The sequence below is a fragment of the Bison bison genome, unplaced genomic scaffold (genome assembly GCF_000754665.1).
Source record: "Bison bison bison isolate TAMUID 2011002044 unplaced genomic scaffold, Bison_UMD1.0 scf7180017864373, whole genome shotgun sequence".
Taxonomy (NCBI): domain Eukaryota; kingdom Metazoa; phylum Chordata; class Mammalia; order Artiodactyla; family Bovidae; genus Bison; species Bison bison.
The window spans coordinates 4800887-4823203 of record NW_011494945.1 but is presented as its reverse complement, the minus strand read 5'-3'; the positions used below and the strand labels follow the sequence as shown (position 1 = coordinate 4823203).

General features: G+C 38.7%; 1 protein-coding gene across 1 annotated transcript in view; it reads left to right on the top strand.

Annotated features, from left to right (window-relative positions):
* RPF2 (ribosome production factor 2 homolog (S. cerevisiae)) overlaps positions 1-14842 on the top strand; it is a 37596-nt gene extending 22754 nt beyond the window's left edge. The window contains exons 8-10 of the mRNA XM_010856604.1: positions 5416-5518; positions 11500-11644; positions 12402-14842. Of these exons, the coding sequence (XP_010854906.1) occupies positions 5416-5518; positions 11500-11644; positions 12402-12581 (428 nt within the window). The 3' untranslated portion in view covers positions 12582-14842. The remainder of the gene's footprint in view (positions 1-5415; positions 5519-11499; positions 11645-12401) is intronic.
* Positions 14843-22317: the final 7475 nt, after the last annotated feature.

Genomic DNA, 22317 nt, shown 5'->3' with positions numbered 1-22317 from the left:
CTTTCACTTTCATCAAGAGGCTTTTTAGTTCCTCTTCACTGTCTGCCATAAGGGTGGTGTCATCTGCATAGCTGAGGTTATTGATATTTCTCCCGGCAATCTTGATTCCAGCTTGTGTTTCTTCCAGTCCAGCGTTTCTCATGATGTACTCTGCATAGAAGTTAAATAAGCAGGGTGACAATATACAGCCTTGACGAACTCCTTTTCCTATTTGGAACCAGTCTGTTGTTCCATGTCCAGTTCTAACTGTTGCTTCCTGACCTGCATACAAATTTCTCAAGAGGCAGGTCAGGTGGTCTGGTATTCCCATCTCTTTCAGAATTTTCCACAGTTTATTGTGATCCACACAGTCAAAGGCTTTGGCATAGTCAGTAAAGCAGAAATAGATGTTTTTCTGGAACTCTTTTGCTTTTTCTATGATCCAGCGGATGTTGGCAATTTGATCTCTGGTTCCTCTGCCTTTTCTAAAACCAGCTTGAACATCAGGAAGTTCACGGTTCACGTATTGCTGAAGCCTGCCTTGGAGAATTTTGAGCATTACTTTACTAGCTTGTGAGATGAGTGCAATTGTGCGGTAGTTTGAGCATATAATAATGAAAATAACTACCATAGATTAGGTCAGATAGTTTATTAAATGTAATCCTTTCTACACCTTTTACAAAGGTAATTCTATGAGTCTGCTCAGGCTGCCATAACAAAATACCATAGACTGACTGGGTAGCTTATAAACAATAGAAATTTATTTTCTCACAGTTCTAAGAGTCCAGGTTTCTGCTGAGGACTCTCTTGCTGGCTTTTTGCTATGTGCTCACAAGGCTTTTCCTTGGGGAGAAAGGGAAGGAGGGAGAAGAGGAAAGAAAGGTTGAAGTTTTCTAGTGTCTCCTCTTCAAAACACTAACCCTGTGGGATCAGACCCATCCTTATGACATACCTCATTTCACCTGAACTGTTTCCATAGAGGCCTCATTTCCAAATGTAACCACACTAGAAATTAAGCAAATACTTGATTCATTATGGTAATATTATTCCCATGTTGTGGATGAAGAAATTGAGACCAGTTTACTTTTGTGCAGAGTGAAGAGGTAATAAGTGGCAGAATCAGGATCTGATCTGATCTCTGACTGCAAATCTCCTGGTATTTCTCATCAACACTGTGGTCAACCTACTGTGCCCTTTTCCAGTGTTTTTACTCATGGACACAGTCACACTTAAGGTGTTACTTTTGCTTAGAATTGATCCATTGAAAAAATTTTCAAACTGGGGCTTTCCTTCTGACTCTTAACTGATTTGTCTCCAACCCCCTTACTTCTGTTTAAGCAAGTTTTTATCCTGGTTAAACAGAACTAAGGTGTTAGAAGACACATTGGTGGCTCGGACGGTAAAGAATTTGCCTGCAATGCAGGAGACCTGGGTTTGATCCCTGGAGAAGGAAGTGACAACCCATTCCAGTAATCTTTACTGGGGGATTCCATGGACAAAGGAGCCTGGTGGGCTACTGTGCGTGTGGTCACAAAGAGTCGGACACGACTGAGTGAGTAACACCTTCTTTCACTTTAGGAAACTCAGCAGGGGCCACGGGACTGGAAAAGGTCAGCTTTCATTCCACTCTCAGATTTTTCAAACTACCGTACAGTTGTGCTCATTTCACATCCTAGCAAGGTTATGCTCAAAATCCTTCAAGCTAGGTAGGCTTCAACAGTACATAAACTGAGAACTTCCAGATGTACATGCTGGGTTTAGAAAAGGCAAAGATCAAATTGCCAACATTTGTTGGACCATAGAGAAAGCAAGGGAATTCCAGAAAAACATCTACTTCTGCTTCGTTGACTATGGTGAAAGCCTTTGACTGTGTGGATCACAACACACTGTGGAAATTCTTAAAAGAAATGGGACTACCAAACCACCTTATTGGTCTGAGAAACCTGTATGCATGTCAAGAAGCAACAGTTAGAACCGGACATGAAACAACTGTTTGACTATTTGGGTCTTTTGCGTTTCCATACACATTTAAAAATTGTTTGTTTTAGTTCTCTGCCATTGGTAATTTGATAGGAATCCAATTGCATTGGAATCTATAGGGCATTATGGTCGTCTTAACGTGATTCTTCCAGCTCGTGAACAGTGTGTCTGTCCATGTGTTTGTGTCATCTTCAGTTTCTTTCATCTGTTGTCTTAGTTTTCCAAGTATAGGTCTTTTACCTTCCTAAGTAGGTTTTTCCCTAGGTATTTTATTCTTTTTGACATGATTGTTAATGGGGTTGTTTCCTTAATTTCTCTGCTAGTGTGCTGTTAAGTGTATAGAGATGCAACAGATTTCTGTGTATATTCATTGATAAGCTCTAGTAGATATTTGGTGGCATCTTTATGATTTTCTTTGTATAGTATCCTGTCATCTGCAAACAGTGATTTCTTTTAAAGAGCAGAAGTTTTAAATTTTTGTAAAATCTACTTTATCCATTTTTTCCTTTAATGGTATGTTTATGCAGTGTTTTGTTTAAGAAACCTTTGCTTATCTCAAGGTTGCAAAGACTTTTTTCATATATATATGCATATATATAATTTGTTATAATTTATATTATATATATTGTTGAAGTCATATCTTACATTTAGAGTTATGATCCATTTTGAGTTAATTTTTGTATATGATGTGAGCTAAGGGTAATGTTCTTAAAACTTGCTACCTCATTTCATTTTTTCTTTCTTTCTTAAAATCTTATGGATGAACACATGCCTGTATGGTTTGCATTGCAAAAGCTGTTTCAGGGGAGACTGGAATTTACATATGTTGTTCTCCAGAATGACTCTGACTTCAGTAATGCTGCCACAACAGTGAGTGGGGCTTTATTAACTTGGGCACTGAAAGAGTCAGGGTTTGGTAAAGTTATGAGAAAGTTTGTCATTATTCTGATCAAATTTTAGATCAGAATTTAAAAAGTATATTTGGTTTATAAAAGTATCCCTGAGGAATATTTGTTTGGGGTAGTAAGGAAAGGTGTTATGTACATGTGTTGGCATGCTTATGTCTGTTTTATATACATTAGCAATGTGATTTTCTCTTAGTTATCCATAAGAAGGAAAAGGCAAACTACAAAAGATATGTATGTCCATGCACATGGAGATTATTCCCATCTTATGAGCTAATGGGAAGACGGAAGAAAAGTGCTGGGTAGCTGCAATTGGGACAGAATATGAGATATTTCCTGTTCATGACATCATCTGTCTTGTGGCAGCTCTTCCTAAGTAATTAAGTTGGATGACTTTTTATGCATAACCTTGCCTCAGCTGAATGTTATTCGTATATTTCCATTTAGCTTCCTTCAGGTTCGGTCTTCTTAAGTGTAGAATGAGGTGACCAAACTTCACGAATGTATTTTCCAAACTTTTTTCATTCATGTGTCATCTTTGTAACTTTAGTCATGTCCATGTAGTATCCATAGTGTTGTTCACTGGAGATTTTTCTTTATATTGATTTCTCTTTTTAAAAAGAAATTGTATGTTCCTACTCTATATGTTAAATGGTATATAATAACATAAATAATGCATTATAGATTATATCTGCCTGTATATCATTTAAAATTGTCTCATGTGCCACTTGGGTGTTACTACCACTCTGAGAAAACAACCTACTCTCTTATCTTGGTGGTTCTTTTCTGTCTTGAACACTTTAGGTTGCTTTTCTTTGCTCATATAGTTGAGATTCTTTGTTGACGTTTTCTTGGTGGCCTCCACCATATAAAAAACACTAGTTCAATTTAATAGTCAAAGTTTGAACAGCCATATTTATAGACCTTTGCTATATTAACCTATCTATCTTAGTAGATTAAAATTTTATATCTTGTTTTACATTTTCTAAAAAATTAATAATCATAGTAAACATGATATACTCTTGTGCTGAGCATTGGTTTAGAAGAACTTCAAAACTGAAAAATTATTAGGTTGGTACAAAATTGTGGTTTCAGACCGTGAATTTTAAATCATCATAAGTAGCTCAAACACATCTGTGTTAATCAAAATAAGAACCATTAAAATCAATACATTTTTGCTATCAAAAAATAAGTTTGTTTATTTTTGTAGCATAAAAATCTGTGCTTCGGGAGTCAACTTCTTGGAAAGCATTTTTTGTATTGTTCTGCTGGTTGTGGAAGCATTTTCCCTGCAAAAAGTTGTCAAGATGCTTGAAGAAGTAGTATTCGGTTGGCGAGAGGTCATGAATATGCTGGATGAGGCAGAACTTTGTAGTGCAGTGTGTGCAACTTTTGAAACATTGATTGGCGACGTGTAGTTAGGTGTTGTCTGCAGAAGAATTGGGCCCTTTCTGTTGACCCATGCCGGCTGCAGGCATTGCAGTTTTCAGTGTACCTCATTGATTTGCTGACATACTTCTCAGATGTAATGGTTTCACCAGAACTCAGAAAAGCTGTAGTGGAGCAGACAGGCAGCACCAAACAGTGACCATGACCTTTTTTGGTGCCAGTTTGGCTTTGGGAAGTGCTTTAGAGTTTCTTGTCCAACCGTTGAGCTGGTTGTCACCAATTGTCATGTAAAATCCACTTTTTTTGCAGGTCACAATCCGATTGAGAAATGTTTCAGTTGTTGCATAGAGTAAGAGAAAATGACACTTCAGAATGACAATTTTTTAGATTTCCGGTCAGTTCACAAGGCACACACCTACAGAGCTTTTTCACCTTTCCAATTTGCTCCAAATGCTGAATGACCATAGAATGGTTGATGTTGAGTTTTTTGGCAACTTCTCGTATAGTTGTAAGAGGATCAGCTTCGATGATGCTCTCAACTGGTCATTGTCAACTTCCAATGGCCAACCACTAGGCTCCTCACCTTCAAGGTTATTGTCTCCTTTGCAAAACTTCTTGAACCACCACTGCACTGTACGTTGGTTAGCAGTTCCTGGGCCAAATACATTGTTGATGTTGTGAGCTGTCTCCGCTGCTTTGTGACCCCTTTTGAACTCGGATAAGAAAGTCCCTCAAATTTGCTTTTTGTCTAACATCATCTCCATAGTCTAGGATAAATATAAAATAAACAGCAATAGTAAATCATAAGCAGAAAACCATAAAGCAGGAAATTCACATTAAAATTATATATAGTATAACCACATTTATTTAGAATGTATTCCAATATCAAACACCAAGTTTCAACAATGCAAAAACTGCGGTTATTTTGGCACCAACCTAATACATGGCTCAGTGAACTAAACACAGAAATATAGTCATGAGATTAAATGATAGAAGGATGGGACCATCACATTTTTCAGGGATCAGTTTTGTGCTACTTACCTTTTTTAGATAAGACATTAAAGAGTTCCATTTATTTAGAATGCAGCTAATTTGTAACTGAATTTTAAAGGTATGTTGGTCTTTAAAAAAATTTTTTTTACGACCTAATGTGTGCTTTTAGATTTCTTCAGAGGCCCCACGGTATCAAATATCCGCCTGGCTGGTTTAGAGTATGTTCTACACTTCACTGCACTGAATGGGAAGATTTACTTTCGAAGCTATAAGTAAGTGCATTTACATGTTGTTATTAATCATCAAGGTTAGCATTTTAGTGTGACTATTTAATAGAGCTCAAACTGAGAATTGGTGTCTGACCAGAAGTTTGGAGAGTTTGCAAATTTGGAGAGTTTGCAAAATAGCAGTGACAAATTCTGTGCTGGTCCTCAGGTCTGTCACTCCCCTGCTAACTTCTGCCTCTCGGAAACCCTGCTTTTCCAGGACTCTGGAGCCTCGGACACTTTGTCTGAGCTCAAAACATGTATTCAGTCTTGACTTGCCCTACTTTTGTACAGTATTTCCTTATTTTTCTTGACTGGACTTAGAGCACCAAGCTACAGGTCTTAAGCCGGCTAAAGCAAATCTCAAAACCCTGAGTCTAAAGAATGGAGTCTGATGGGAATAAGAACATTTAATGACTAGATTCATTTTACCTTCATTCTCCAGCCCAGGCCTTCTACCTTACCCCCAACACAATATAAATATAAATCCGAACAAGCTGATTTTGTTTTCATTAAAAATCTAATGACATATTACAACTGAGCCTTTTGAGATAAGCATGACTTTTTCCCCCCCGTATTTAAAATAAAGTTCTAGTGCTGATGATGGAGCCCACACTTTTCCTAAAGAATACATTGACTCCCACAGACTGCCTGTACACTGACATCAGAGTGTTGTCTGTTTTACACTGTGCCGTGGCAGTGCAGCCTGAGTGCTAACAGCCCAGGGTTGGCGGTGTCTTCTGTGCAAATGTGCTATTTGTGCAACTATCTGTGGACTTCAGCATTTCATCCATGGTTTTAATTTTGTTTTTGTCATAATGGAATACCTGATTGACCAGCTTGTGTCCAGTGAACATCTAAATGAACTAAATGTTCACCTGGTTTTGTTTTTGGTCAGTAATTTCCATCTTTTTTTCAAGTGTGTATGGAGTCAGAGATATTCAGTTCTTTTCACCCCATGAATGGTACCCCTATTTCTGGTTTTCTTTTTTTTTTTTTTTCTTATAATTAGTTGAGATTGAAAACCCTTGTAGTCTGTTGTTTGAACTTCCAAACTTGGTTTTGGGACTTTTAAGAACTAAAAGCCTAACTAAACTATTTATGATATTTTGACTCCACTTATTCTAGTGTAAATAGAATGCTAGATTTTAAGTAAAAAGAATAGATATGCAACAAGCAATGAAGGTTTACTGTATAGCACAGAAAACTATAGTCAATATCTTGTGATAACCTATAATAGAAAATAATTTCAAAGATAATATATGTGTGTATGTATAACTGAATCACCTTGCTGTGTACCTGAAACATTGTAAGTCAACTGTACTTCAATAAAATCTATATATATATATTTCCCTGGTGGCTCAGATGGTAAAACGTCTGCCTACAATGTGGGAGACCCGGGTTCAATCCCTGGGTCGGGAAGATCTCCTGGAGAAGGAAATGGCAACCCACTCCAGTATTCTTGCCTGGAAAATCCCATGGACAGAGGAGCCTGTAGGCTACAGTCCATGGGGTCGCAAAGAGCTGGACACGACTGAGCAACTTCACTTTCATATATTAAGAAAAAAATGTATATAAAATAGATGACTCCTATTTATAGAGCAAGAAATAAAAGATGAAAAATCACTAACATAAAATCTTTTTGAAAACTTATGTTAAACAAGGAGACCCTGGGAATACAGTGGAACTAAAATGTAAAGATAAAAATCTTTGAGAAAGAGAAATGGATAGTAACAATAATCTAAAACTCTTTCATGGTGAACAGTTTCGAAGAAAGTATTCTCTTATGTCAGAACTTACATTTAGTGAGATTTTCCTGGTGGTTCAGTGGTTAAGACTCTGGGGTATGTAGGTTCAAGCCCTGGTTGGGGAAATAAGATCTCACACGCTGCATGGCACAACCAAAAGTCTTTGGTTTTTTATTTTAAATTGTGTTTAGTGAAAGGAAAGATTAATTTGTTAAAAAAAAAAAGAAAGAAAGAAATATAAAGAAAACAAAGCAAAATGGACAGAAAATTAGCAAATCAGACTTAAGAACAAGAATAAATTGACAGTGTAACTATAAATAACCATCCATCCACTTACTTTAAGAAGTAATTTATTATTGTTGAAATCACTGTTAGTATGACATCTCCCATTAAAATAAAAAAAAAATTTGAATTTTAAAAATTAGAAACCCTGCTGTAAAATTTTAATCCCAGGTTTTCATATCTATATCCCCTAATACCTGTTAGCTATTGACTTGAAATAGAAAATGGACAGTGTGATTGAGAGCAAGCTGCTAGTGGGAGAATCCCTCGATGTGGATTAGCTTAGCTTCCTAGGGCTGTGCTCTGCTTAGGAGAGGAAGAGGTGGTCCCTGGAATGAGCATCAACTCTGAGCCTAGTGACCTAGCTCTGTGCCAGCCTTCACCACAGAACATGGTCAGGTCACCTCTCAGGGCTTCTGTTTTTTCTTTGCAAAGTGTAGTGATACCATTTAGGTAATTCTGAGGTACCTCTGGGATGGGTAATTCTTTTTTCAGAAAGAGAGAGGTGCAGACAGAGGTAGGAATGTGCCAGAAAAGAGTTTCTATCCTCGTGTGGCTTCTCAGGATTCTCACAGGCTGCTCTTGGGTGTCCTGCCCTCTTCCAGCCAGCCCTTAGGCAGAGTTAAGGTGATAGTTAATGTGTGTACGCAGTCACTCGGTCGTATCCCACTCTGCGACCCCATTGACTGTAGCTCACCAGGCTCCTCTGCCCATGGAATTTTCCAGATAGGAATACTTCAGTGGGTTGCCATTTCCTACCCCAGGGGACTTCCTGACCCTGGGATCAAACCTGAGTCTCCTGTGTTAGCAGGCGGATTTTTTACCACTGCACCATGGGGGGAGCCCCAATAGTTAATATTGACACTTATTAATTTGTGAAGATGAGTAAGGATTATAAAATGGTTTTGTGCTTTTTGGATGAAAAGAACTGTGAGTATGAAATTACATTAATAGACATTTTGACCTGACCTTTTGGGGAAATAAATCATAGTGTTACTGGCATCTTCCTGTATATCCTATAATAATTAATTCCTTGGAGAATTTTGTTCACTATAGGGCCAGAACTGTTAGTATGAAACAGAAGATCTTTAATAACTGCCATGTATGCCTTTGCCATGGCATCGGGTAGGTTTTATGGGGAGAAATATGCAGAACAGGAAGTATTAGCATACCTTAAAAAGCAAACAACATTCTGGGCAGGGAGTTTAAGTACTGAAAACAGAATGTCAACAGAAGAGAGGGATGTGAAAGGGAGGAAAATAAGGAAATTACAATTTAAACAAGAGGGTAATGCCAGTCTTTCTCAAGAAATAGGCACATCATGCATAAATATATATAGAAATTACCGATTCACATGTCTAAAAGCCTAAACCCATCCGAGAGGGAAGGAACTGGGTTCTGTTTGTCTTTGTGTCCCTGCTTCGTGTACCATGTAGTCTCCCAGAACTGAATGTCACGTTTGATTTAGAGCTTATAGGGAAACAAAAAGCAGAGCTTGAGGTTAGGATCTGAGATGGAGATTTACATGGGGTGTAAATATTCTGGGCAGTAGTAGGTATTTGACTGGAGATACAAAAGCCTGGAATCAAAATGTCTGCTTTAAAAACAAGTGCGTTGTTTATGATGGCATTGAGGGTAAAGGAAATGGTTTTAATTTTATTTTTTAAGAGTTGATATTTAATAGAGTCTTCATGTATTTTCTTTAGTATGATCACAAAAATCCTTTATAAATCTCTTAATACATTTCCTCTGAGAAAGTGTAAATAGATGGTTGTTTGTTTTTTTTTAAAGATTAACATTTAATGATTTTAGATTCTAGATTTCATGATTAAATTCTGTTAATAAAAAGAAAAGATGATAGCTCTATCACGAGAAACCGTATGCAGAGAACTGAAAGCTGGAGTAAGTTTCCTTCTATTTCTATCAAGTAGAAATAGAATAATAAGCATACGCAATGAAGTGATTAAGATCATCCACACATACTGTCTAGTATGGCACTATAATTAATTCATCAGTAAGTAGCAACATATATAGTTATATGTAGTTACATGGAAACAATCTTATTAACTTTCTATACTGCTCAAAAGATTACTCTGTTGGGAGGACACTTGCATAAATAAAAAGGTCCTTGGGTAACCTGACTCCATCAGGCCTGCCATGAACTGTTCTGGATTGACAGGTTTTCCATTTACCTGAAATTAGCATTTTAAATGGAGAAGGAAATGGCAACCCACTCCAGTATTCTTGCCTGGAAAATCCCGTGGACAGAAGAGCCTAGTGGGCTGCTGTCCATAGGGTCGCACAGAGTCAGACACGACTGAAGCGACTTAGCATGCATGCATGCACTGGAGAAAGAAATGGCAATCCACTTCAGTATTCTTGCCTGGAGAATCCCAGGGACAGAGGAGCCTGGTGGGCTGCCGTCTATGGGGTCGCACAGAATCGGACACAACTGAAGCGACTTAGCAGCAGCAGCAACGTTTTAAGTGGCAGAAATTTTTTTCATTTAAATTTTATGTATGTGACTTCCTTGATTTCTTAGGTTAATCTACTGAACACAAAATATAAATCAAGATTTAGTCTTTTTTTTTTTTTTCATGTCTTTTGTTGTTGGCTGCTCTGCTTGGCGTGCAGGGATCTTAGTTCCCCATCCAGAGGAGTGCTAACCACTGGTCCACCAGGGAATTCCCAAGATTTAGTCTTGATATGAGTTCAGCCTGATAAATACAGTTTATTTGAGGTATGAAAGATGTAGAGGCGATTGCAGAATAAAAAATCAAAACCTGTGATATAAAAGAGTCACATGGTCACTGCCCCTGTATGCTTTGAGTGAAATATTAAGGACAATGGCATGATGTCAGCCATCTTCAGCTCCTAAAAATGTTTTCCCCTACGCAGGCCAGAGACAGGCCTTCTCTCAGGTCTCTTCTCCCAGAGCCCCCGTGAGGAGAGTGGCTTAAGGGCCCTTGTTTAAGCTCTTTTTTTCCCTGTGCTTGCTCCCTTCAAACCCCATACTAACATTTCTTTTATCTTTTAATGTTTGTATGTTTTTGTTTAACATTTCTGCTCTTTACATATCCTAGGCTCTGGGGTTTTTTGTTTCGTTTTTCCTTTTTGCCTTGTTTAATTGAGTGTGAACTACCGTGTCTGATATAGCGCACCTATCACTGTGACTCTTCCAGAAGCCAGTAAAAGCACTTCCTGTAAGTGGACTGTATTGGTTGGTTGTCTTCATGTGACGCAGGACTTTTAATAAGGTTTTACCCATTTCACTCCTGCTTCCTGATATTTGCTTGTTCCTGGGTATTACTTACTCTGCTTTCCTCTTCTGTTCTTTCTTTTCTCTGTGTCACTTGTTACTTCTTTCTCATTCTGGCTTTTATGTGAAAAGGCTCACCTTTTCTGAACATTATTATTTAGTCCTTTTCTGTGTGGAGATCTGGTCACCATAACGAATATGAGTCTTTCAGCACAAATAACCTTCAAGTCTTTGAGCAGTTCTTACGATGTCACTCCCCAAAAAAAGGATTAAATGAATCTCCCTTCTTCCCCCCACTGTATTCCTCTTATGCTTTCGGATCCAAGGTTATTTATACATGTGGTATCCAGAAGTCATGGTTTTGTTACGTTCATCCCAACCAATAGAGATCAGTGTCTGTGCTTTGGAGAAAAGTTGATTCTGAATGGGTCTTAGAGAAATAAGAATTTGTTAATTATGTAAATATAATGTCTTAAAGATCCACTTAAAATTTTTTATATAATTATATAAACCTTAAATAAAGAAATCAAAAGATTCCACTTCTTAGGAGGACTATCTGTATATAAAGTATTAAAATTAGACTTTCCAAACATTTTGTTATTTTATGGAACCATAATTCTCTAGAACAAAAATATTTGGAGGAGTGGGACTTTGATTATCAAAGTCAAAGCAACATTTCTTTTTGCTATTTCATAAAGGTTGCTGTTAAAGAAATCTGGCTGTAGAACACCACGGATTGAATTGGAAGAGATGGGACCCTCGTTGGATTTGGTTCTGAGGCGGACACACCTGGCATCAGATGACCTTTATAAATTATCTATGAAAATGCCCAAAGCCCTGAAGGTACATAACTTGCAGATTGGTGCCATGTTTAATTGTATATTCCTCTCTTCTTTCCAAAAAGGGTTTGTAGCATATTATATTAAAGGACATATATAAACAGATCAATATAATAGATAAAATTAGACTTTCAGAGCCAAAGAAAAGAAGGAAGAAGCAAATAAGCCAATCATAAAGGATAATAAAATTGTAGAAACCAAGCATCAAGTGTTGCCAAGCGCTTCCTGGTAGCCAAGACTGCCAGTTTTCAGCAAAAATAGGTCTCATTTTGGGCATTGTGAAAATGTAATTTCAAGCATAGATGTATAACCCATACTTCCATAAAATGTGTTTTGACTTTTGAATGGTTTTAAAAAGCAAGTAGAAATGGCATCTCTGGAATTCCAGTAAAGATTTGAAATGATAGTCACAATCCTTAAGCTAAACGAAACAACTTCTCTCTGTGCATGACAATGATTATTAGAATAGTCTCTTAGGTTGCTTCTCAGTGTGACCTGATAATTTACGGGGGAATTGTAGAAATGCAGAATCTCAGATTCTACCCTAGTCCTACTGAATTATAATTTGCATTTTTAACAAGATCTCCAAGTGATCTGCATATACCTAAGTTTGAGAAGAAAGGACCTATAGGACTATAGATTCCATATCATTGAAAGGTTCTCACTAATGGAAGTTGTTAAATGATAGTTGTTATACACTAAATTTTTATCAGTTCATAATAGTAGACTCAACTGTTTTTTCATATATTACTGTTTCTTAGCCAAAGAAGAAGAAAAATATCTCTCATGATACTTTTGGTACAACTTATGGAAGAATTCATATGCAAAAGCAAGACCTAAGCAAACTACAAACCAGGAAAATGAAGGGGCTGAAGAAGCGACCTGCAGAAAGGAAAGCAGAAGATGAGGAGAACAAATCAAAGAGAATTAAAAAGAATTGATGGAATTTAGCCAATAACTGCATTTTTATTGTAGTCTTAAGAGAATTATGAAGCATCCATTGTTTCAGAGTTTCTTATAAGATTTTATTGTATATTTTTGTAACTTGATAATTTACCTAAACTATATATATTATATACATTATGAACAGTAACATACTAGTATTAGGTTGAAAGTTACAATCTTACTGTAGATATTATACCCAGGTATGCCTTTTTCTTTCTATGATGTGACATTACCCTCTGCCCACCCCCTACAATGTCCCATGTCTCATTGGGTAGATAAGTGAGGAAGGATCTCTAGAACAACCAGTGGTATTTTAGAGAATTTTGAGTTAAGCCCTAGATAAAGGGAGGAAGTCATGGAAAGTATAAATGTTCCAAAGTAACTGTATACATGCTTAGTGTGAGCTGCCTGGAAACTTTGACCCCATCTCCCAGCATATACCTACAACCTGACTTTCCTGTTCTGCCTCAAATTCTACCAGAGATTCATTTTGAGATTTTAAGTTTTATGTCTTAGAACATAAATCTCTGAGATGTCCACTGCCTGACATATTACCTTATTTTGATTATTTTAATTTCAAGAGATTCTGCTACTAAATGGAGCCTTATCCATCTTCTCAGAGAGAAAAGAAGTTTTGCTAAGGGGAAGTGAGAAAAGAGGGAATGGTAAGTTAAGGCACAGGACATTTGAGGGTACCAGGTAGCCCTAGGTAAAGGGCACACGGAGGCCCTGGGTGTTTACATACTGAGTAGGAGTAAGTCAAAGCCAAACAGCTTGTTTTGAAATTTTCTTGAAGACTGGCCCTGTGCCTAGAAAAATGGCAAAAGGCTTTCTGCTTCCTATTCTTAGTATTGCAAACTTGTTTTCCCTAAATGTAAATTTTAGTTTCCTTGATTGAGTCCCTGGCAAAGAGGCTCCTTTACACAACCCAATTATGCTGTACAAGAAGAAACGTACATAAACCATGGTGTGTTATATGAAGTAGAAATGCTTTTGTTTTCAATTCCATGTCAAGGAGCTCCTCCATGTCTTTATGTGTGCATGCATTTATGTGAGTTTGCTGACACTAAGCAAAAGCTGGAATCTCAATTTTACTTTCTTTATCCTTTCTCTTTTGTAAACCCATTCCTTAGCCTTCTCTCTCCCCATCGCTTTCCAGATGGCTGATACTCTCCTCTTAAAAAGGAGGGCGTTAGTGTCACTTAGGTGCACTTGTTGCTTGATTATACATTGTTTTTCTTTTTTTTTGGCTTCTCGTTGCAGAACACAGGTTCCAGGCACACAGGCTTCAGTAGTTGCAGCACTCAGGCTTAATAGTTGTGGCACATGAGCTTGGTTGCTCCAAAGCACGTGGAATCTTCCCAGACCAGGGATCAAACCTGTGTCCCCTACATTGGCAGGGGGATTCTTAGCCACTGCGCCATCAGGGAAGTCCTTGATTATAAATTTAACCAAGACTACATAATTTTAGACCTGAAAAAAGAAAAGTGAAAGTGAAAGTCACTCAGTTGTGTCCGACTTTGCGACCCCATGGACTGTACAGTCCATGGAATTCTCCAGGTCAGAATACTGGAGTGAGTAGCCTTTCCCTTCTCCAGGAGATCTAGACCTGAGGTAGGCAGATTATGTCTAAATGGAGAGAGAGGGTTAAATTAAAACGATTCATGTCCTGCCATCTGCAAGTAGATGGACAATAGTTGGGGAGAAAGGGAGTCATGAAAGGAGCATCAGTAATGATAGGCATATAGTCCTTGCCCAGCGCTTGACCCCTGCCTGACAGGTCCAACTAACACTGATGAAGATAGTGATTCAGGAGGCAAAGCAATGGGCCCTTTTCACCAGTCACTTACAAGAAGGACCCTCTGCCATATTGAATGGCTGTTAGTATAACTGATGCCATCAGCGCCTCCTGTCCTTCAACTAACCCTACCTAGGGCTGTACTGTGTAGTAAATCTCTGTTGTCAAGGGCTTTGTAGTGAATAGATACTGTTTAGTGATCATTAGGTCCAGGTGGCCTCTGCACTCTTTATTATTGTTAGGCTCCAAACAATAATGAAGACCTTGGCTGACGTATTCCCAGTACCCAAGAGACTAGTTACCCGTTCATAAATCTTGACTTTGGAACGCACTTCCTGTTTTCTAAGCACATACCCTCGTACCCTAGGTTAACTATAAAAATCTCCAGTGGCAGCTGCAAATGTTTCCGGATGTCACCCATCCCATCCTACCCTCTAAGTAAACTACCCTATAATCTGATCGCTTGGTTGTATGAAGTGTCCTGCCTCATTTTTGGGTCTCAAGATATTTTCTCAGTTTGGTGGGCATGTTTTGTTCCTTCTGTCCAATAACACCTTGACCCCTCTCCATCAGGAAGACCTACCTCAGCATTTCAACCAATCAGTGTAAAGATCACCACATTTTCTGCAGATGTGACGTCTTTAAGTGTTTTGTTGTTTTAATCAGTAACCTTCAGAGGTAGTGAAGGACAGGGAAGCCTGTCATGCTGCAGTCCATGGGGTTGTAAAGAGTTGGATACAATTTAGCTACTGAACAGCAACAAACTACAAGCTTTTGTTTCCTGTGCAGTTTTTTAGTCTTTGAATCTTCTTCATAAGAGAATATTACATAGTATTACTGAAATCTAACTCAAAGACTTTTTGTTGTAGTTGTCAACTATCTGAAACTCTTGATTCACCATTTATATGGTTTTTGTGGGAAGTGCATTTTAATTTCCATTTGTCCTTGAACTTTAGAACACAATATACACTAATTGGAGAAAATGTATCCATTTCAGTAAAGGTGGTAAGTTGCCTGTCCTAAGTTTTACTTAAATTTGGTTTTTGATAGATGAGGAAAGCAGATTATTATTTTTTTAATACAAAACTTGTATATTTTCTAGGATATTAATATTAATACCAAGGTATATACAATTTCATGAAGTTTGATTCCTTTTTATAACTTAAATGCTATTTATTTTCTTGGTATTGAACATGATCCAAAGTAGAGGTGCTATTACCCAAATTAATAAAGGAAGCGGGTGGAGGCGAACTTAGCCCAAGTCAGTTTTCAGTTATCTAGCTTCTTCTGATCTCTTCTTCCTTTCATTTATATTTTTACCAATTTCTCCTCTCCCCCACCCAAAGGTGAGGCCAGGAACGGATTCACAAAAGTTTTAAAACGGAAGAAGTTAAAATCACAAACCACTGCTAAATTTGACCAAGAAGAGAAGGTTTGTTTTTTAATGAAATTTCAATATCAGTACTTTGTCCATTATGAAATTAAGAGCCTACAAAAATACACAGTATTTATTATTATCCTAATGAACTTTTAATGGATCATAGAAATCATCAAAACATCTCATAACTGCATGAAAGGCAGATACATTCTAGTGTGTATATATATATATATACTAGTGTGTGTGTATATATATATACTAGAAATTATGAAATTGTATAGAATACACAATTTCATTATGAAATTACACATTACATTCATTACACATTATGAAATTGTGTAGAATATTATTCACATCCATTTAAATATGCTTCTGTTGGGTCTTCCTTGGTAATCCAGAGGCTGAGACTCTGCGTTCCCAGTGCAGGGGACCTGTCTTTGATCCCTGGTTGGGGAACTGGTTCCCACATGCTGCAACAAAGATCTGGCACAGCCAAATATTTACAAAAATACATAACCTACTAAAAAAAAATAAGCTTTGAACAAAAAGTTAAATTGGATTTGTTGGCTCAAGGTTTATGCCAGCTGTGAGAAGAAAGTCAACTTGCTTTTATATGTATATTGTTTTCCTCTCATACCAACAACTTGAATGGTTCAAGTTTAATAACAGCAAAGATAACACTTTTTTCTATACCATCCAGAGTGGACCATATTATGCCATGTTTGAAAATTTTGACTACCTTTCTTGAATTGAAGTCATTTTGCACCTTTTCCAGTTCAAAATTCTTAGGGAAAAAGTTTTAGAATAAGGCATAAACATAAGGTAAGCCTTTCAGCATATTTAATTTTCTTGATTTGGTGCTTCCTTGAAACAATTTCTGTTCCTCCCCCAATCCATTCTCACCTCCCACCCTGACTTGTCACACTCTGAGCACCAGAAAGTAGGTTCTAAACACAGGAAGAAAGGTCTGAGACCACAGGCCCCTGCTGGTTAGTGGGGCTGGAGTCTGTATTAAAGAAGATTAAAACAAAAAAGGGGTGGTGGTGATCGGAAAGCTTCTAGAACTCAACAGTTAAGGCTTTTGCCAAGCAACGAGCAAGGCCCCTGAGCTTTAAGTCTTTTACTGGATTGGAATTGATTCCTCAAGCTCAGACAGGCTCACAGAAGCAGAGTGGCAAGTGTTGGCTCTATGAGGCATGCCTTCCCATTAAGCTGGAACCCAGGGCTGCAGAGGCCCTGTCTCTGGATGCCAGATCAGGGGAAAGGACCTGCAGCCAGAGCCAGAGTTGAGCTTAAGCAGAGGCTATGTTCAGGGATCCCCTCTGTCCCTCTGAAACACTGCAGGCAAGCTCAGAAAGAGGTTTCTGGAGGGCAAAGCACTACCTGTTTAGTGTTAGCAGGTGCATTTAAAATGGACTTGGAAGATTCACATACATCAACTTGAGAAATTTATTTTCCCAACCCCTTAGCTAGAAGCTAGTTCCTCAGAGTCAGCTGACAAAGCAGGTGGCAAAGAGACCTGAATTGAGACATCACTTTAGAAAACAATCTGATTGCCTCTGGCTCGGAGCTAAGAGACAATCCTAGGGTTTATGGCACTGGAGGAAAGAGCATGAGAATCCATTGCTGTCCCCTTAGGCCTCTTTCCATCCATTTGACTCATAGTCTAGTCACAAGTTTGAGTTTTATGCCCAGCACCTTCCTCTGCATAGGGAGACCTTGGGGAAAGATTAAGCTGAATTTTGAAAAATCAGTCATGGACTTCCCTGGTGGTACAGTGGGTAAGAACTGCCTGCTAAGGTAGGGGACCTGAATCCAATCGCTGGTCCGGGAAGATCCCACATACTGCAGAGCAATTAAGCCCATGCACCACGGCTTCTGAGCCTGCTTTCTAGAGCCTACAAGCCACAACTACTGAATCCACGTGCCTAGAGCCCCTGCTCCGCAACAGAGAAGCCAACAAAATGAGAAGCCTGAGCGCCCTGACGAAGAGTAACTGCTACTCACTGCAACTAGAGAAAGCATGTGTGCACCAGTGAAGACCCAGTGCAACCAAAAATTAAATAAGTAAAAGATGAAAAAATCAATAAAAAGAATGCTAACATGGCAAGGAGCTCCTCAAGAGTGGAATATGTGGGAGGCAGTGCCTAACACTGCAGGCAGAGCAGTGTTAGGGACAAGAGTTGCGGCCTTAAAAGAAAGTGACATCATCTCCTGATGCTCTCTGAGCCCTCAGCTAAGATTTAAAAAGACAAGGACCCAATTAAAGACAGTCAAAACCGTTGGCAATACCAATTATTGGTATGGTTCCCTAAGTAATGTTAGAAGTGTTAGTTTTTCAAGAAATGCAAATAAAATAAATGAGGCTTTGTTTTGTGCTCATAGCAGTAGAAAGACAAGTAATATTTTTAAAGAAGCCCCCATAAGGCAAGTGGTACAGTACTAGCTGGCAGAATTCTTAAGTGATTTCCATGCTTAGGAAGTGAGAGGAACAGAGCCATCATGGTTGCAAAGTGGGGCTCCATAGTCCTCACCTCAAGGTAGGTGAGATGTAATATGGAAAGCACCAGGCTGATCGAAAGAACCTGGAGTCTTGATCCCAGAAAAGGACCATTAGCTAATGTTGAAGGAATTATGAGGAAGCAGAGTGAGGCAGATTTGGTCTTGGCAACATTTTGGGAAGAATTATTACACAGGTGGCTTGTGAGCTCTTACTCAGACAAGAAGGTAGTCATTGCTAGAAGCCAGCATGAATTCCCTGGGAGCTGAGAGTGTTAACTGATCACATTGCTTTTTTGAAAGGAGTCCTTGCCTGGTAGATAGAGAAGTGGTCATTCACTCATTTATCAAGCATTATTATGTTGCAGGGGCTTCTCTGGTGGCTCAGTGGTAAAGAACTCGCCTGCCAATACAGGAGACAAGGGTTTGATCCCTGGGTCCAAAAGATTCCCTGGAGAAGGAAATGGCAGCCCATTCTAGTATTCTTGTCTGGGAAATGCCATGGACAGAGGAACCTGGCAGGCTGCAGTCCGTGGGGTAGCAAAAGAGTTGAACATAACTTACTAAACAGCAACATTATGTTCCAGGCATCATGCTAGAACAATACCTTACACTGTATATGTTTTCAATTTAGAAAGCATTTTCTTTAAAATACAATTTTGGGAATTCCCTGGTGGTCCAGTGGTTAGGATTCTAAGTTTCCACTGCGGGGGTCTGGGTTTGATCCTTGGTTGAAGAACTAGGCTCCCACAAGCCCAGAAATCAATCAATAATAATAAAATAAAACTTTTTTTTCTTGATTATAAGAAACATCATTTTTCTGATTATTGAAGAGAAACTTGCAGAGAAGAATAGAAAAGTCATGTAATCTCACCACCCAGAATACTATTAACATTTTGCTGCATCTTATCACTTTTAAAATGTAGATTCTTAAAATAAGAACACGATCTTACTATATTATTTGGAGTTCTGCTTTTTAAAAAAAACAAACTTTTTAAAGTTAAAAATTTTAAATTAATACCACATTAATTTCCCATTGATACCACAAATGGAAATGGGGCATTATTCAGATAAGTAAATGCAATGAATTTTTACAAAATGAATGTACTGTTATAACCATTATCCAGATAAAGAAATAGAAATATTGTCAAGCCCTTTAGAAGCCCTTTATAGCCACTTCAGTCATGAGCCAGTAGTAGTAGGGTTAACTACTGGTACCTTGCTCTTAAAATCAGTATCAGTGTTCGCTTCAGCAGCACATATACTAAAATTGGAACGATACAGAGAAGATTAGCATGGCCCCTGCACAAGGATGACACGCAAATTCGTGAAGCGTTCCATATTTTTAAAAAGAAAAAAAAAAATCAGTATCAAATTGTGTTTTCCTGTCATTAATTTTTTTTGAAATGTGATATAACTGAAAAAGCATTTAGGCTGATTCAAAGCAATTTGAAGGACTAGTACCCAAAGACTATTGATGAATGATGAATAATCTGTGATATCTACAAAGGAAATCTTTGTCGGCAAGTCTCGGGGCTCTGTTGTTGACTTTTGCTCCTTAAACAAGTTTATCTTCCACTTGAATGAAGATAGGGCACATTTGTGGATGACAAAGCAGTGGGACTATTAGAAGACATAAATGTAAAATATCTTGGCAGGCTTGGAATATGGCCTGAAGCCAAAAAGACAAATTTAGTTTGATAAATGAAAAGTTCAGTACCTAGAGGGGAAATATATATGAACATTTTTAGGATAAGAGAGATGTGGTTCGACAGTTGGGAAATGACCCAGGGGACAAATCCTATGTCAGTCGTCAGTGTGAGCAGACTTCCAGAAAGATCCACAGAAATTTAAGCTGCACTGACAGAAGTACAACATTCAGGTTGACTGAAATAGAATACCTGAAATAAGAAAGTCTGAAAACAGCAAAGCCTGATATGAGTATACAGTAATAAAAAGTGGAAGAACAGAGACCCATTGTACTCTAATCTGCTCAAACCACATTTGCAGCATTGGTTCCAATTCTGGGCACACCCTTGGAGGAACTTGAGCTACCTGGACTGTGTTCAGAAGATGGTGACAAGAGCAATGAAAAATCTCCAAACCTTGCCAGATCAGGTGGAGATTTGCCAGGGAGAAAAAAAGGTAGTCACTAAACAAATTTTTTCTTATCAACTTAATTGGAATATAATTTTTGTACAATAAAGTATATCCCTTTAAAGTGTATGATTTGGTGAGTTTTGGTATTTGTATAAACCCATGAAAACACTAGCACAATAAAGATGGGAACATTTTCATTACTCCAAAAAATTCCTTATGCTTTTCTGCAGTCCATTCTCCTTCTACCTTAAGCCCAGGCAACCATTGATCTGCTTTCTGTCAGTCCACTTCAGTCGCTCAGTTGTGTCCTACTCTGCGACCCCAGAGACTGCAGTACACCAGGCTTCCTTGTCCATCCCCAGCTCCTGAAGCTTGCTTGAACTCATGTCCATCGATGTCCAACTCAGTGATGCCATCCAACCATCTCATCGTCTGTCATCCCTTTCTCCTGCCTTCAATCTTTCCAAGTATCAGGGTCTTTTCAAATTAGTCAGTTCTTCACTTCAGGTTTCCCTGGTGGCTCAGACGGTAAAGTGTCTGTCTGCAATGCAGGAGACCCGGGTTCGATCCCTGGGTTGGGAAAATCCACTGGAGAAGGAAATGTCAGCCCACTGTAGTATTCTTGCCTGGAAAATCCCATGGATGTAGGAGCCTGGTAGGCTGCAGTCCATGGGGTCACTAAGAGTCGGATACGACTGAGCAACTTCACTTTCACGCATTGGAGAAGGAAATGGCAACCCACTCCAGTGTTCTTGCCTGGAGAATCCCAGGGACGGGGGAGCCTGGTGAGCTGCCGTCTGTGGGGTCGCACAGAGTCAGACACAACTGAAGTGACTTAGCAGTAGCAGCAGCAGTGCCAACTTAAGAACAATAAAGGAACAGGAAAAAGGAGGAGAAAGAAGGGAAAGAGAAGAGGAAGACAGGGAGGAAGAGAAAACCATCTCACCATAAGAAACTTGCTGCTTCCGTCCTTCCACCACATCCTGAGTCCTTGTCTAGATGTTTCTATAATAATCAGGTAAGAGTGAGGCACGTTTTTAGTGCTATATGGCTTTGTGTCATATCAATTCAATAAAGCATATCATCAATTATCAATTCCTTATTGAATGAGCAGTATATTTAGGGTCATCAGCAGAATTCCTTGGCAGTTTCTTTGCTGTGGGAAGAGTGCATAAAGAATAGAAGTAAGATAAAATTCTCCAAGCAGGTTCCTCAAGCTGTGGTCCTATCACTTTTAGGGAATGTGGTATAGCCTACTTTTCCAACCCTGGTCATCCTCAGGGTCCTCAATTTGTGCAAGAAGGCAACTCATTTACCAGTAGCAGAGGACAGCTGTTCTCCAAGAACTTGCCAGAGAGTATAATCTTTTGGGGGATATATTCATGTATTGAATGGAGAAAGAAATGGCCACGCACTCCAGTACTCTTGCCTGGAAAATCTCATGGACAGAGGAGCCTGGTAGGCTACAGCCCATGGGGTTGTGAAGAGTCAGACACAACTGAGTGACTTCACTTTCGTTTTTCACTCTCATGCGCTGGAGAAGGAAATGGTAACCTACTCCAGTATTCTTGCCTGGAGAATCCCAGGGACAGAGGATCCTGATGGACTGCTGTCTATGGGGTCACACAGGGTCGGACACGACTGAAGCGACTTAGCAGCAGCAGCAGCAGCAGCATGTATTATAAGATTCGCCCTTTTAAAATGTACACATCAGTAGTTTTAGGATATTCACAGAGTTGTACAACAATCACTACTAACTTCAGAACATTTTTATCACCTCAAGAAGTCCCGTATCCATTAGCAGTCACTCTTCATTCTTCCCTCCTCTGAGTAATCCACTTTCTATCTCCACAGATTTGCCTATTCTGGACATTTCATGTAAATGGAATGGTACAATATGTGTTTTTTTGTGATTAACTTTCACTTAGCATAATGTTTTCAAAGTTCACCCGTGTTG